This window comes from Euprymna scolopes, chromosome 41, assembly GCF_053919585.1.
Source record: "Euprymna scolopes isolate OS-2025 chromosome 41, ASM5391958v1, whole genome shotgun sequence".
NCBI classification, from domain to species: Eukaryota; Metazoa; Mollusca; class Cephalopoda; order Sepiida; family Sepiolidae; genus Euprymna; species Euprymna scolopes.
In genome coordinates, this window is record NC_136522.1 from 37,820,992 (window position 1) to 37,836,626 (window position 15,635).

The 15,635-nt window shown below is 34.1% G+C and overlaps 1 protein-coding gene across 13 annotated transcripts in view; it reads left to right on the plus strand.

Annotated features, from left to right (window-relative positions):
* The window catches only part of LOC145266477 (steroid receptor RNA activator 1-like), a 779,488-nt gene that overhangs the window by 691,888 nt on the left and 71,965 nt on the right, over nt 1-15,635 (plus strand). For 9 of the 13 annotated variants that reach the window (XM_080122174.1, XM_080122179.1, XM_080122175.1 and 6 more), the window contains one exon: nt 1,036-1,414. The exons of the other annotated variants lie outside the window; for them this stretch is intronic. In XM_080122174.1, coding sequence (XP_079978300.1) covers nt 1,036-1,260 — 225 coding nt within the window. In that variant the 3' untranslated portion in view covers nt 1,261-1,414. Of the gene's footprint in view, nt 1-1,035; nt 1,415-15,635 lie in introns of those variants that run through there. 13 annotated transcript variants of the gene reach the window in all.

Here is a 15,635-nt window from a genome sequence, read left to right on the forward strand (position 1 = left end):
GTATAAGTACCTTATTTCTTGGGTGGGATACTGCACAAGTACCTTATTTCTTATGTAAGATACTGTACAAGTACTTGTATTATAATTGAAAAATGAAAGAACTCAATACTTTTATGAAATTTTCTGTTGTGTTAAATTTTCTGTACGTCAGGGGTAAGAATTTGTTTTTTTATTTGAGTGCTATAGTGAAGAAGCACTATATTTTTCATATGTAAGTCATACTACTCGAATATTTAACGGGATTTACAGTTTTGATAACTTATGTACGTCACACATGAGATATTCTTTGTTTTTTCATGCACAAGTACTTTATTTCTTAGGTAGGATACTGTGCAAGTATTTTATTTCTAGCATAAAGATGAACCTACTCGATGACTTTACATAAGTTTTTCATATGAGTACTATACATATAATTCAAAATAATCAGTTAATTAGTTTTGGAGTGGGTCCAAGACACAAAAATATATAAGCATATACACATAATTATAATTCATAGGGATTGGTTAATTAGTTTAGGAGTGAATCTAATACATACTTATATATAAACATATACACATCCTTAAAATTCATAATGACCGGTTAATTATACACACTCTTAAAATTCATAATGATCGGTTAATTAGTTTTGGAGTAAATCTAATACGTAGAAATATATAAACATATACACAAAATTAAAATTCATAATCATCGGTTAATTAGTTTAAAAATTAATCCAATAATAGAAATATACACCTGCCAAGGCCGGAAGAATCAATTAAGGTTTAAAAAAAAACGGAAAAACGGTGAAAGTTTAAATTTGAAAAGCAAGGTCAAAATGACCCAGACAAAAAGCGCGAAAGTTAGCGTTAATAATTAGGTCAACTTAAATACGCACGTGAAAGTCCCAGAATGAAATTAAGAAACACGAGTCAGAGAAACAGGTAAATGGCTAAGTTTATGAAATGTTTTAAATATTCTCTCCAGTGCTTTTTCTGTGCACATTTAAACTTTTCTTTTAATGATTTTGAACTCATTCTATTTGTGACTTTTTCCAAGGAATTCTGCCTTTTGGATCATTTTGGACCATTTGGAACTTACCTGTTGGATTGGAAGTTTTTAATTCGACCGTGTTTGGATTTTACCATTCTTGGATTTTTTACCCTTCACCGGACTATCCATTCATGTGAAATCTTTTTATCATTTTTCTTTTATCTCCTATTCCCCTTACCTCACCCTTTTTTTAACCAAGTAAGATCTATGACTTACTTGTGGTTTCATTAAATACTTTTACATGCAAAATCCAATCCCGCATTTTGCTAATTCCTGCCCTCTGATGAGAAGGAGAGTATTTCTTCGAAACTCCGCGGATTAAGGACTATCCACTTATCTTATGCTTCCTTTTTTAAAATTAAATATATTTTTAACTCTTTTTCAAGATGTTTTTAACATGTGTTATTAATCATTTGTTCATATGTGTATATATATGTATATATGAGTGTGTAGATATATGTGTATATGTATGTTTATATATATGTATATATATGTACATATATAAGTATATACCTATATATATGTATATATCCATGTATGTGTATAGGTATGTATATATATGTTTTTATCTAAGAATATATATATATATATGTATGTATATAGTTATTTATATATATATATGTTTATATATATGTATGTATATATAGGTATGTACATATATGTTTATATATAGGTATGTATATATAAATGTATATATAGGTATGTATATATGTGTATATACGTAAATATATATGTGTATATATGCATATATATTTGTATATATATGCATGTATGTATGTATATATATGTGTATATCTATATATGTATTTATATATGTGTATGTATATATGTGTATGTATACATGTATATATATGTGTATGTGTATGTATATATATATGTGTATGTATACATGTATATATATGTGTATATATGTATTTATGTGTATTTTTATATGTATATATATATGTATATATATACGTATATATATGTGTATGTATATACGTATGTATGCATGTATATGTGTATATATATGTATGCATGTATATGTGTATATATATGTATATATATGTATGCATATATATATGTATATATTTGTATCTATATGTGCATATATATCTATATATATGTGTATATATATGCATATATATGTCTATATATGTATATATATGTGTATATGTTTATATATATATATATATATATATATATATATGTAAATGAGTATGTATATGTATTTGTTATTGGGGAATCACCCTCCAAATCGACTGTTCTATCCATTATATAAACCATAGACCTTTTGATCCCAGCTATGGATTAAACACAAACCAACCCTCACCTGCTCGGTGACGTTTACTACTCTTTTCAGTAATAACCTTTTTACGTTGTTGTTCCAGTAATAAATTGTTTAAACTCTATTCGGTTGTTCTGTTTTCTTTTTGGCTTATTGCAAACCATAACAATATTATATATGTAGGTAAATATATGTATATGTAGGTAAATATATGTACTTTACTTCAGTAAGTTTTAAGAGATCAAGGGGCTCCTTCCTGGGGCTAACACTTGATTCCGTTATGATTGAAATTTATATCCGAGGGCTCTTTTAAGAATAGATACTGTTCCCTTTATGGCTGCTATCTGTATTTCATTGCAGCTTGGTTTTCCAGGGATTGCTTCTAAGTATTTATGAAGATTCTTTTTTATTAAGCCAGTTGCTCCTATCACAATCGGTATAATGTTTATTTCTTTCAGAGACCATGTTGTTTTTAGATCATTTTTTAGGTCCTGATATTTTGTTATCTTTTCCTGTTCAGTTCTGTTAAGGCCGAAATCATTTGCGACTGTGACATTGACAATGAGTGCAGTTCTTTCGGGCTTGTTCCATATAACAATATCTGGTTTGATGGCCTTGTCTTTTATGTATCTGCCTGCCTGTATGTCTTTGTCGTAGAACACGGTCACATTTCTGTTTGATGTTATTGGTGGTGGTTCATGTTCCCAAATGTTCGACGATCTGTCAAGTTGCATCTCTCCACAGATCTTCCAATGGAGGTATTTGAATACTTTGTTGTGACGAGCAGTATAATGGCCATCTGCCAATAAGATTGGGCATGCAGGCATTAGATGGCTTGCGCTTTCAATTGCTGAGTGGCAAAACCTACACTGGCCATTTGTTTGTAGGCCAGCCATTTTTTTTAATCCATTTGTAAGTAAGCCCTGATCTTGCCCGGCTACAATAAGTCTTTCCGCATCAAATGGAAGTCTCCCACTCTTGAGCCATTGGAGTGAAGCATCTTTGTCTATGTACTCCTGGTTCAGCTCCTCTAGAAACTCCCCTGCTCGCTTATTTTGAGTCCATCCTTCTTTTCTTGTCTCTATCTCTATTTCTGTGCATTTTTTCCTTTTTATTCTTGCAATCTGTGTATATCGACAGTGTTCTCTGGTATGACTTCTCCAAAGTTTTCAGCAAGCTTTGTGATTGAGGTTTGTTGAGAAAGATGATTATGATGGTCTTTCACCATTTCCATTGTCACGTCCGTTGAACTTTTAATATATTGGCCCATGCTTACTATAGTGGCATGATGCATGGTTGAATTCAGTGAGGCCTAAGCCCCCTTCCTTTCGTGGTAGGTATATCCTGTCCATGCATTGGTTTCGGTATGTTACCTTATGTAAGGATAGTTGTTTCCTGGTCTTTGTATCGAGCCTGTTTATGTTATATTGAGGCCAGTCTATAATACCAAAACTGTACGTGATCACAGGTATTGCAAGCTGGTTTATAGCCGTAATTTTGTCTTTAGGATTTAATTCAGATTTGATGATCTTTTTCAGACGTACTGTATATTCTTGTTCTGCTCTACGTCTCATTTGTTCATGTTCTACGTTTATGTTTTCCTCAATGCCGAGGTATTTGTATGTGGAATCCTCTTTCAAATCTTCAATGGGGCTGTCCTTGATCTGAAGATGTTCGGATGTTGTTTTTTCCCCCTTTTTTATTGTGCATTTAGCACATTTGTCAAATCCAAACTCTATGCAGATATCCTCTGAGAACGTTTTCACAATTTCTATCAGGGAGACAAGGTGTTTTTCTGTCTCCGCATAGAGTTTTAGATCGTCCATGAAAAGTAAATGATTCACTCTTTTACTTTCATCTTTTTTTCTGCCTCTACTGAGATTGTACCCAGCATCACATTTTTTTAGAAGCTTGCTGAGTGGATCGATTGTAAGGCAGAATAGTAGTGGTGATAGAAATATGCCTCGTTGGATGCTAATATTTGAAGACTGTATTGTCCCTTCCATGTGGTGTAGGGAAATAGATGTTTGCCACATTGTCATTTGTTTTGTAATAAAAGATCTTATGTTCTCATGGACATACATATACAGCTCCAGACACTGCATTATCCAGGAATGAGGCACACTGTCAAATACCTTTTTGTAGTCAATCCAGGCCATTGACAGGTTTCTTTGTCGCTTCCTACAGTCTTCCAGGATTGTTTTGTTCAAAAGAAGTTGATCTTTTGTCCCAAGCTTGTTTTTCGTGCACCCTTTCTGCTGCTTCTCAAGGTATTCACCATCAGTCAAATGCTGATCAATTGCATCGGCAATTATTCCAGTAAGCCATTTGTATGTGGTTGAAAGGCAGCAGATAGACCGGTATTTATTTGGCAAATGTGTTTCCTGGCTCTTGAGTATAAGAGTTGTTTTGCAAATAGGGAGCCATTCTGGTGGTTCTTCTTTGCCACCAATAATTCGGTTGAATGCTAGGGCATAGTGTTGGTGTAGTGCCGTCAGCTTTTTCAGCCAGAAATTTGGGATGTTATCAATTCCTGGGCTTTTGAAGTTGCTGTAGTGGATTATCTTTTTATTTACAGCTGCTTTGGTAATTTCCAACGCTAGCATTTTTTCCTTGCCCTTGACTGATCCTTTTATTGTGCCTATCCACTCCCTCTCCCGATGTTTTGGGTCCTCATACAGTGGCCTCCAGAATTTATCGATCTGTTCTTGTGTTGGTGGTGACGTTACTTTGATAGTATCTCTGATGAGATTTCGGTACACTATCCTTGGGTTTCTGTCAAACAACCTGTTTATGGACCTGGACTCAATTTTTTGTTGCTTATTTTTTATTTGTGCAGCGAAGCCCTTCACTTTTGCTTGATTTTCTGCTATATCGGCTCTTAGCTGGTTCGTGGTTTGAAGGGAGTATCGAGATTTTCAAGTTCTCACCTTTTTCTTTTATTTTTGTCTGCGATTTTTGGTCCGCAGGAAAGAAGATATCTGGGATATTTCTTTTCTAAGACCATTTATCCTTTTTTGGAGTTTGGTTTTCCAGACTGGTTCATTTGGTTTAGGCCTCCTTTTTTCCTTTCTGATGTTTTGGGAAGAAGTTTTGTTTGGATAAAATATGCGGCCCCATATGTTGCATGGTTAATTTCTGTTAACGAAGCATCTGTTGGTACTAACTTAGAGAGGCATCGTTCACTTTTACAGTGAGATTTTTGAAGGCCTTGGTCATCTTTATTTGGACCAGTCTGGGTCGGTCTTGTAGTTGTAGATACCTAGTTCTTTCAATTTGATTGGTCTTCAGGTTCTCTAGCTCAATCTGCTCTGCATCGATCAGTAGATTTTGAGTATTATTTTGGCTCTGTTGTCTCAGAATCTGGTCGTCTTGTTTCTTTCATTGATGAGGAGATTTTGGTGGGTGCTCATTCTTTCGATGGAGATCTCTCCATTGTGTCATGTGCCTGTGCCGAGGGTTTATTGCTGGGCTATATATATTGGCTGTCTGGTTAGATTCCTGCATGGGGACGGGGTTGTTGATTGGGCACTTCCCGTTTATCGCCATCTGGTGAGTGCAGCGTTTTAGTTCTGCAATCTCATCATACGAGAATGTTCCACTCATCAAAAAGTTGGATTTCTGGGAAGTCAGTCTTCCCTTTGGGATGTTATTTTTGTATGGGCAATGGTGGTAGAAAATCTTTGCCATTCTGCACTTTCAGCCCTGTATATTTGGCTTTGGCATACTCAATTGCCCATATAACGGTCCACTTTTCATCCCGGCTCCACTGTGTTTCATGCTGTTCTCCCTGGTCTTTTTGGGAATTGAAGTCAGTTTCAGCCACTTTTATGGCTCTCTCCTTTATCTCATAAATCTCATGTGGAGGTATATATTTATCAATTTGTGAGACTATAGAGAGTAATTTTTTGGTTGTAGTTGCCTCCAGTTTTTCTCTTGGTAGATCCGGTTTTTTTTATTTGGCCCTCGAATATTTTGTCCTTGCACCTACCCCACTTTTCAAATCTTGAGTATTTGAAGCAGTGAAGGATTTTTTTCTTTTCCGCAATCGACCAATTCACTGTTTTATAATTGCGTTTTCTTGTGGTCATTGCTTGGTTTTTCCGGAGTCCAGAATCAGAATTTGTCTGGTCTGGTGGATTCTACAGCATAGTGTTGCTACCTGTAATAGTATTACTAGGAAAAGTTGCACTGTTATTTTCCACGTATGGCCCAGTGCGTAGCCATGATGAGGGGACCTTTTTATCCTGGGCGTCTTCCTGCCAGTGTTTACTTTTTAAAATTTTCTTGTTCATATATGTTTTTTGGGAACATTTGGTTGGGGTTTACTTCGTAAAAGAAGCATCATCATATTTGTATATCAATCCATGTCCCTTTGCAGAGGCACTCTGAGATACACTAATAAACCCCTTTACAGAGAGACCGAAGATACAGGAGGTCTGTATGTAGTAGGCTTTTGTGTATATATATATATATGTAAATATGTTTATATCTAAGAATATTATAATATATATTATTATATATTATAATAATATATGTATGTATATATATGTATATATATAGGTATTATCTAGATATATAGGTTTGTTTTGATTTTTTAAACGATAATAATGTTTTTGCCTCCGCCTCGAAGAACCGGTGTTTTTCTTAGAAAGTCGCCCATTTTTTTTTTTTATTTGGACGTATTATTCATTAATTTATTTATTATTTTTAAAAATAATAAATATATATATATATACATAAATATATATATATATATATATGTATGTATGTATATGAATATATGTAGGTATGCATATATATAGGTATATTTGTGTATATATATATATATATATGCATATATTATGTATGTATATATGTATATATAATGTATGTATATATGTATATATAATGTATGTATATATGTATATATTATGTATATATATTTGTATATATAAGTATGTATATATTTATATATATATGTATGTATATATGTATATATGTATTTGTATATATGTGTGTATATATAGTATATATATGTGTATATATATATTTATGTGTGTATAGTTCCCCCACCAGACTTGTTTGGTGAGGAGGGCAGTTAGTCTCCCTGAAGGATTAAAAACAAGACCTTCCAAAGGGCGAATGAACCGTTTTTTGGTGTCAACGACCAACTAGCACCGTGTATATTTGTATGGATATATATATATATCCATACATATATATATAACTACTTCATTTACTCACATAAAATTAATATACAAAAGTATAGATTTATGCGTAAACTTTACGTATTTACTTCAAAAGTGCTCAATACGTAGGTAGAGCTAGTTAGTAATTTATAAAATATATATGGCGATTAAGCGACACTGAATATTCGGCGTTTCATCCACTATAGGATTCGTCAGGCTTATGCGTGAATTCTGTGGTTGTTTCTCGTTTTTATATATGTTGAGGATTTTAGTTAGCCAATCAGCTTTCTAATATCCACCGCGCCCCTTCCTATCAGCCAATGGGCATGCATTTTATCGAACAAAGGATCTGTTTTAGAACTAGGTTAGTGGTTTAAGGCAGACGATTTTCCTCATTTCTGCTCTTTTTTTTTTATATATATATATATAAATATACATATGTGTACACACATACATGCACACATACATACATATATTATAAATTACTATATATATATATATATATATATATATATATGTGTGTGTGTGTGTGTTGGGGTAGAGAGGGCTCCCGTAAGCTGTGGTGAAGGCAACCTTTCTAGGAGAAGCAAATCTCTGATTTAAAAAATCATAAAGCGGGAGACCAGTACCTGCATTAAGCTGGTCTGCAGTTTAATTTGTTGCTGGCTATCTTGCTCTTGCTTGTTGCTGGATCTCAACATTTTGAACCGAGAGAGAGACTTTGCTGTCGTACAAAGCTAAAACTCTGTAACATCATCTTTGTATAGATACTCCCTCAGGTATTTGGGCTCATGGACTTTAAGTGTCTGAGGGAGTGGCACTCGTCTGACAAGACGTTGCAATCATCATATATATGTATATTTATGTGTATATATATGCATATATATGTATATATATTTATGTGTATATATATATGTATATATGTGATTATCTTTTTTACATTGGGGTCACCACTTATCAAGGCCTGAAGGCCACTCAGGGATAGGGGTTATTGTGTGTACAGTAATCAATGAGATGGTATTGTAGTAATCATTAGTATTGGGAGTTTTGATAGAGTGTCTTACTTAAGGGGGCGGTTTGTCAGGAGTTTGTTTATGTTGGACTTGAAGACGTCCAAGTTGTAGTCAGGTGGGAAACAGGCAAGCGGCAGAGAGTTTGACTGGCGTGCAGTTCTAAGAAAGAAGCTTTGCTCATGGAATCTACGTTTGGATTTAGCCACAGATAAAGAGTGGGGAAAATTATTGACAGTAGTTTCAGCCAGACGGGTGTTTCTCGTGAAACATTGGCAAGGAGGACGAGGGACTAGAGCTTAGATGAGCATCTGCCATGGAAATAGCAATAAAACAAAAACAGGCTTGCAACGTCTCTTCTGTGGGAGAGAGGTTGCAGGGAAGAGAAAAGGGCATCCCCACTAAACCACGAAGTCTATTTTGTACTCTGTCAAGGCAGGATAGGCTGTTTTTTGCAGCTCCTGCCCAGATGTGGCAGCAGTACTCCATCTTTGGACGTACTTGGCTTTTATACAGATAGAGAATTGCATCAGTAGTGAGATATCTTCTGGAGTGGTAGAAGGATCCCACCATTTTCCCAGCATCCCTGGCGACAGATTTGATGTACGTGTTCCATTTCAGATCAGGAGTAAATGTCAAACCCAGAAACTTGTCAAAACATGGAGCCTCTCCAAGACGAGAGCCATCCATTTCAGTTGATGCCAGATGGGGATCAGAGCGTTGATGATGTAAAGATAGGAGCTTAGTTTTGAATGCATTAAAAGTGACCAGCCACCTCTTCCCCCATTGTACCACATGCTCAAGATAAGAGGAGAGAGAATTAGAGAGAACTTTGTCATTTACGACCTTTGATGTGTTGCCATAGATGGTTGTGTCATCAGCATAAATGTGAACGAATGATTTAAGTATGTGTTTAGGGAGATCATTGATGTAGATCAGGAAGAGAGTTGGACCCAGGATGGACCCCTGAGGAATTCCAGCATTAATACTGTGGGCCTCTGATTTCTGCCCATCAACCACTACTCTTATGAACCTATCGGAGAGAAATGATTTAATGATTGAGAAAACATTTCCAGTAATACCATAGCTGGAAATCTTGTGAAATAGGCCCTTATGCCATACCTTATCGAAGGCCTTCGATATGTCAAGAGCAATTGCCCTGGAAAGGAAACCTTTGTCAAGAGATTCAGTAATCCTGTGTGATATAACCGTTAGCACATCTGCTGTAGATCTTGCAGAGCGGAAACCATATTGCATGTCACTAAGAAGGTTGTTTCTGTTGAGGTGGTTGACTACTTCTTTATTTAATATGGATTCCAACGACTCACTCATGACACACAGGAGACTTATTGGTCTGTACTGAGAGGGAGATGACTTATCACCTGAATTCTTAAATACAGGGCATACTGATGAGGTTTTCCAGGGTGTTGGAAAGCACTTCTCCTTAAGGCAACGCTTAAACAGTTTTGTAAGTATGGGAGCAAGTTCTGGTTGGAGCTTTTCCAGCACTATAACTGGAATGCCACCAGGGCCAGTTGCTTTACTAGAATCAAGGTTCTTGATTAGCTTGGCGACCTCACGCACAGATATTTGTATGTTGCATAGCGTGTTGTCTGGTATAGGAGGAAATACAGGGAGTTGCTGGTCATTGTCGCATAGAGTAGAATTAGCTGCAAAGTTCTTAGCAAATAGTCTGGCCTATATCATAACAGTAGAAACTTATAAATATATTGCCGCATATTACCTTTCAGTTTTATAACCTTACATACCCCTCCCCTCCCCCAATTAATCAAAATTACCCTCTCCATAGAAAATAGACACCCAACAAACCGTTAAAATAAATTACCACAAAGCAACAATACACCCCCTACTTAACAATAATACATATACCCCTTAATCTCAATACTATGTTAAAGACCATATATATTCTTATATATCATACTATATATAATAAGCTTCTCCTTATTTATTTAGAATTCAATAAAGCTTCCCCAAACATTCTATAATTCCTCTTAATTTTTTTCATCCGTAATGAACCTTACACTAGACGCAGCATCTCCCCCATCCTTCTCTACTCTTCTGATGAGAAGCAATAGACTTCAAAATGCCCTGGCATAAAGAGTCCCTTCTATCCCCCAAATTTTGCCTGTATTCGATTATTCAATAAATGATCCATTCTATATCTACCTATAGTTTTGTGTCTCCATTTCATACTCTTGTTGTCCTATCTATGTATATATGTATATATATGCCTGTATATATATGTATACTTGTATATACATATATATATATATATATATATATGTATGTATTTTTACATGTTTATATGTATGTATATATGTATGCGTATTTTTATATGTGTATATATGTATATGGTTATATATATATGCATGTATATATTTGTGTATATGTATATATATATATATATGTATATATCTATGTATATAGATGTATATACATATATGTATATGCATATAAATGTAGATATGTATGTATGTATATATAAGTATATATATGTATGTATACATGCATGTATTTATGTCTGTATATATATATATATGTATGCATGTATATATGTTTATATATAGAGAAATAAAAAGGAACAAACCGTATTTTTATTTCTCTATTTTGTTCGGAATACTATTTCCATTATTTTCATCATGTTTATATATGTATATCTATATATATATATAAAAGTGAAAGTGTCTGTGTGTGTATCTGTGTGTCTGTGTACATTTCCCTACGCAATAACTCTGTCAATTTGTAGTCTACAGACTCGAAATTTGATATACAGGGTACTGAGATTTGGGAAAATCGATGTGATCGGTTTTTGGCCAGAAATTTGGGGATTAAGGGGTCAAAGTTCAAGTTTGAGAACTCTACCAAACTCCTCCAACAATTTTGGGTCTACACACTTGAAATTTTAGATATAGGTTCCTTGGACATGGATCTAACTTAATAACTTTATTCGAGTCCAAAACAATAAATTTTAAGGGGTCATAATAGGGGTTAAAGTTTTAAAAAATTGACCTCTGCGGTCTCTTCCAAATTACTCAGATAATTTCTGGTCTAAATATTTGAAATTTTACATAAAGTGTATTCAGAGATAGGGCAAACTTTTTCATCAGTTTGGGTCGAAAATTTTTAGTTACCAATATATAAATGTATGTATGTATGTCTGTTTGCATGTCTGCCTTAAACTTTCAATAGAGGCGACAGATTTTACCAAGATCAGTATCGTTTTGAAGTTCGACCTTTCATACTACAAATATTGAAAAATTGGCTAAAAACATTAATATCTTCCCCTTCAACTAGGCACTTTTCTACAGGGGGGTCATTTTTTCGCCGATATTTTTGAAAGTTATCCTCTCCTTTAGATTGCCTAGCCTTATCTTTAAAAAAATGTCGCTTTCGGTTTGGCGGTGGTCGTAACAGCATAAACATTAGGTTTTACCCCCGTTCTTTCCTCCTTTGCGGTACGAGTTCGAGCCTGCCTTCCTACTACCACTTTTTTTTTTTTTGTTCAACATACACATCCAAACACCCGCGCAACGCCGGGCGCCCATGCTAGTGTATAAATATATACATATGTGCATATATATATATATATATATATATACATATTTACATATATAAAAGTCAACATGTCTGTGTGTCTGTTTACATTTCCCTATGCAATAACTCTGTCAATTTTCAGTCTACAGTCTAGAAATTTGATATAATGAGTACTGAGATGTGGAAAAATCTTTGTAATCCATGTTTAACTTGAAATTTGGCTGTTAAGGGGTCAAAGTTCAGCGATTTGACCTTTTAGAACTCTACCAGACTCCTCCGGACAATTTTGGATATAAACAATTGAAAATTTAGATATAGGTTCCTTGGACATGGATCTAACTTAATAACTGGATTTGAGCCCCAAACAATAAATGTTAAGGGGTCATGATAGGGGTTGTAGTTAAAAAAAAATTAGACTTCTGTGGTCTCTACCAAATTACTTAGACAATTTCTGGTCTAAACATTTGAAATTTTACATAAAGGTATTCAGTGATAGGGCTGGCTTTTGAATCGGTTTGGGTCGGAAATTTTTACTTACCAATATATAAATGTATGTATGTATGTACGTTTGCATGTCTGCCTTAAACTTTCAACAGAGGCGACAGATTCTACCAAGATCAGTGTCGTTGTGAATTTCGACCTTTCAGACGACAAATATTGAAAAATTGGTTAAAAACGTTAATATCTTAACCTTCAACTGGGCACTGTTCTAGTGGGGTGGGGGGGTCGCTTTTTTTCAGTTAAATTTTTGAAAGTCGTCGTCTCCTTTCGATTGTCTAGCCTTAATGTAAACATCCTCCTTCGCGGCATGGGTTCGAGCCTACCTTCCTACTACCACTTTTTTGTTTTGTTGTTTGTTTTGCTCACCATACACATCCAAAAATTCGGGCAACGCCGGGCTGAAATGCTAGTATATCTATATATCTATAAAAGTGAATGTGTCTGTCTGTGCGTGTGTGTCTGTCTGTGTACATTTCCCGACACAATAACTCTGTCAATTTTCAGTCTACACATTCGAAATTTGATATACAGTGTATGGAGATTTGGGAAAAACTTTGTAATCCGTTTTCGGCCAGAATTTTGGCTGTTGCGGTGTCAAAGTTCAACCAGTGGCGGCTCGTGCCTGGTGCTGTGGAACTGCAGCACCCCCAAGTCATTTCTACTCATTAGTACACGTTAAAAAGAATACGTTTATTTTTTTTTTTTTTTTGTATGTGATAATATATCATATTAATTAGTTTAATTTCGGCCACCGATTCCGTAGTCAAGGGGTAGGACTGCCGACTGTCATCACGACGGTTCTAGGTTCGATCCTCGGCTTGGGAGAGGTGTTAGTCTAGCGGCACTGATGAGTTGTGAAACAATGAAACAGATCTGTATGTCGATGACTAAAATATATTTTATAAAGCTCCCCTCTTCGGTAGAGCACTCTAGTAAATTATCTTACTCGCTACTTAATTTAGCTGAAATAATGCGAAGCTCGCGATTTGTTTACAAACAAACGTTTGAGCCCTCTACGAGTGGCGAACGGATGTTTATTTAAAATAGACGTTCGGACAGTTTAATTTCGGCCACCGATTCCGTAGTCAAGGGGTAGGACTGCCGACTGTCATCACGACGGTTCTAGGTTCGATCCTCGGCTTGGGAGAGGTGTTAGTCTAGCGGCATTGATGAGTTGTGAAACAACGAAACAGATCTGTATGTCGATGACTAAAATATATTTTATAAAGCTCCCCTCTTCGGTAGAGCACTCTAGTAAATTATCTTACTCGCTACTCAATTTAGCTGAAATAATGCGAAGCTCGCGATTTGTTTACAAACAAACGTTTGAGCCCTCTACGAGTGGCGAACGGATGTTTATTTAAAATAGACGTTCGGACAGTTTAATTTCGGCCACCGATTCCGTAGTCAAGGTGTAGGACTGCCGACTGTCATCACGACGGTTCTAGGTTCGATCCTCGGCTTGGGAGAGGTGTTAGTCTAGCGGCACTGATGAGTTATGAAACAACGAAACAGATCTGTATGTCGATGACTAAAATATATTTTATTATATCCTGAAGCTTAATGTCGATAATTGTCCCCATGGGGCTGCGAAATCCACAGTTACACATTCTTAGTGAAATTCGCTTGTGCGCATGCCCGATCTAGAACGGTTAATATGAGTCAAAATCGGAACTGTATTTTTCGCAGTTCCAAATGCGGTGTTTGCGCGTTTTCGGTTATTATTTTTTTTTTTTTTAAGAAGCTTTGTTTACAAATGTTTTCTTTTTATTATTATTAAAAAGTGTAACGTGTTCTTGTAAATAAGATCTCCAACTTAAAAAAAAAAAAAAAATCTCACACTTTTAAATGCGATTTAAGCAGACAAAAATCTATAATATGCCAAACTTTTTTTTTTAATTAAAAGTGTTCGGGCTTTTAGCCTTGAAGTTACAAATGTTATTTTTTATTTTACCTATATGGCTTATTTTATTTGTATTTTTAAGTAGTTTAAAATTTATTTATTTTGTAGTAGTTTAACTTTACAGAATAAAAAATATTTACATTTTTTTTATAGAAAAGCGAAGAAAAGTTTATTTTTTAAAATACATTTTAGTTAGAAATGTTTTTGCCTTATATATATATATATATATATATATATATATATATATATATATACACACGCATATATATACATATATATATACACATATATATTCACACGCATATATATACACACACACACACATATATACACCCACACACACATATATATACACACATCACACACACATATATATATACACACATATACACACACACATATACACACATATATATACACACATCACACACACATATATATATACACACATATACACACACACATATACACACACATATATACACACGATATATATATATATACACACATATATATACACACATTTATACACGCACATATATATACACACACACATATATATATACATATATATACACGCATATATATATACACACACGCATATATATATATATACACACACATATATATATACACACACATATATATACATACACACACATATGTATACACACACATTATATATATATACGCACACATTATATATATATATATATATATATATATATATATATATATATATATATAAAGCTTTAGCATTTATTTACATCCCACGAGGACAAAGCAAGAAGTTTTACACTTTGAACAAAGTTTTTTAATTAAAATGTGCAATAACAAGACGAGTATGTAAAACCGTTTTTATAATAAGCTTAGTAAATAGCAAAGTTTGTTTTTATTTTTATATAAAAAGTTGTAAAAAGATTTGTAAATAAAATTATGTATCTTTAATTTTTTTTTTTTGCTCATAGTACAAACATGTAAACTTTTTTATTCTATATTTTATTTACAAAGTTTTGTTATAAACACACATTTTTAAATTTTAAATAAAACTGTTATCCAATAAAACCATTTTTAAATGGAAATCTCCTAACTTTACCATCGTTTGCAGGCAAAGATTTTGTTTTTATGAAAAAATAAATAATTAAAAAATTGTAAATAAAATGTATTTAAACAATGTTTTTCGTTTGTTTGCCTGCGGT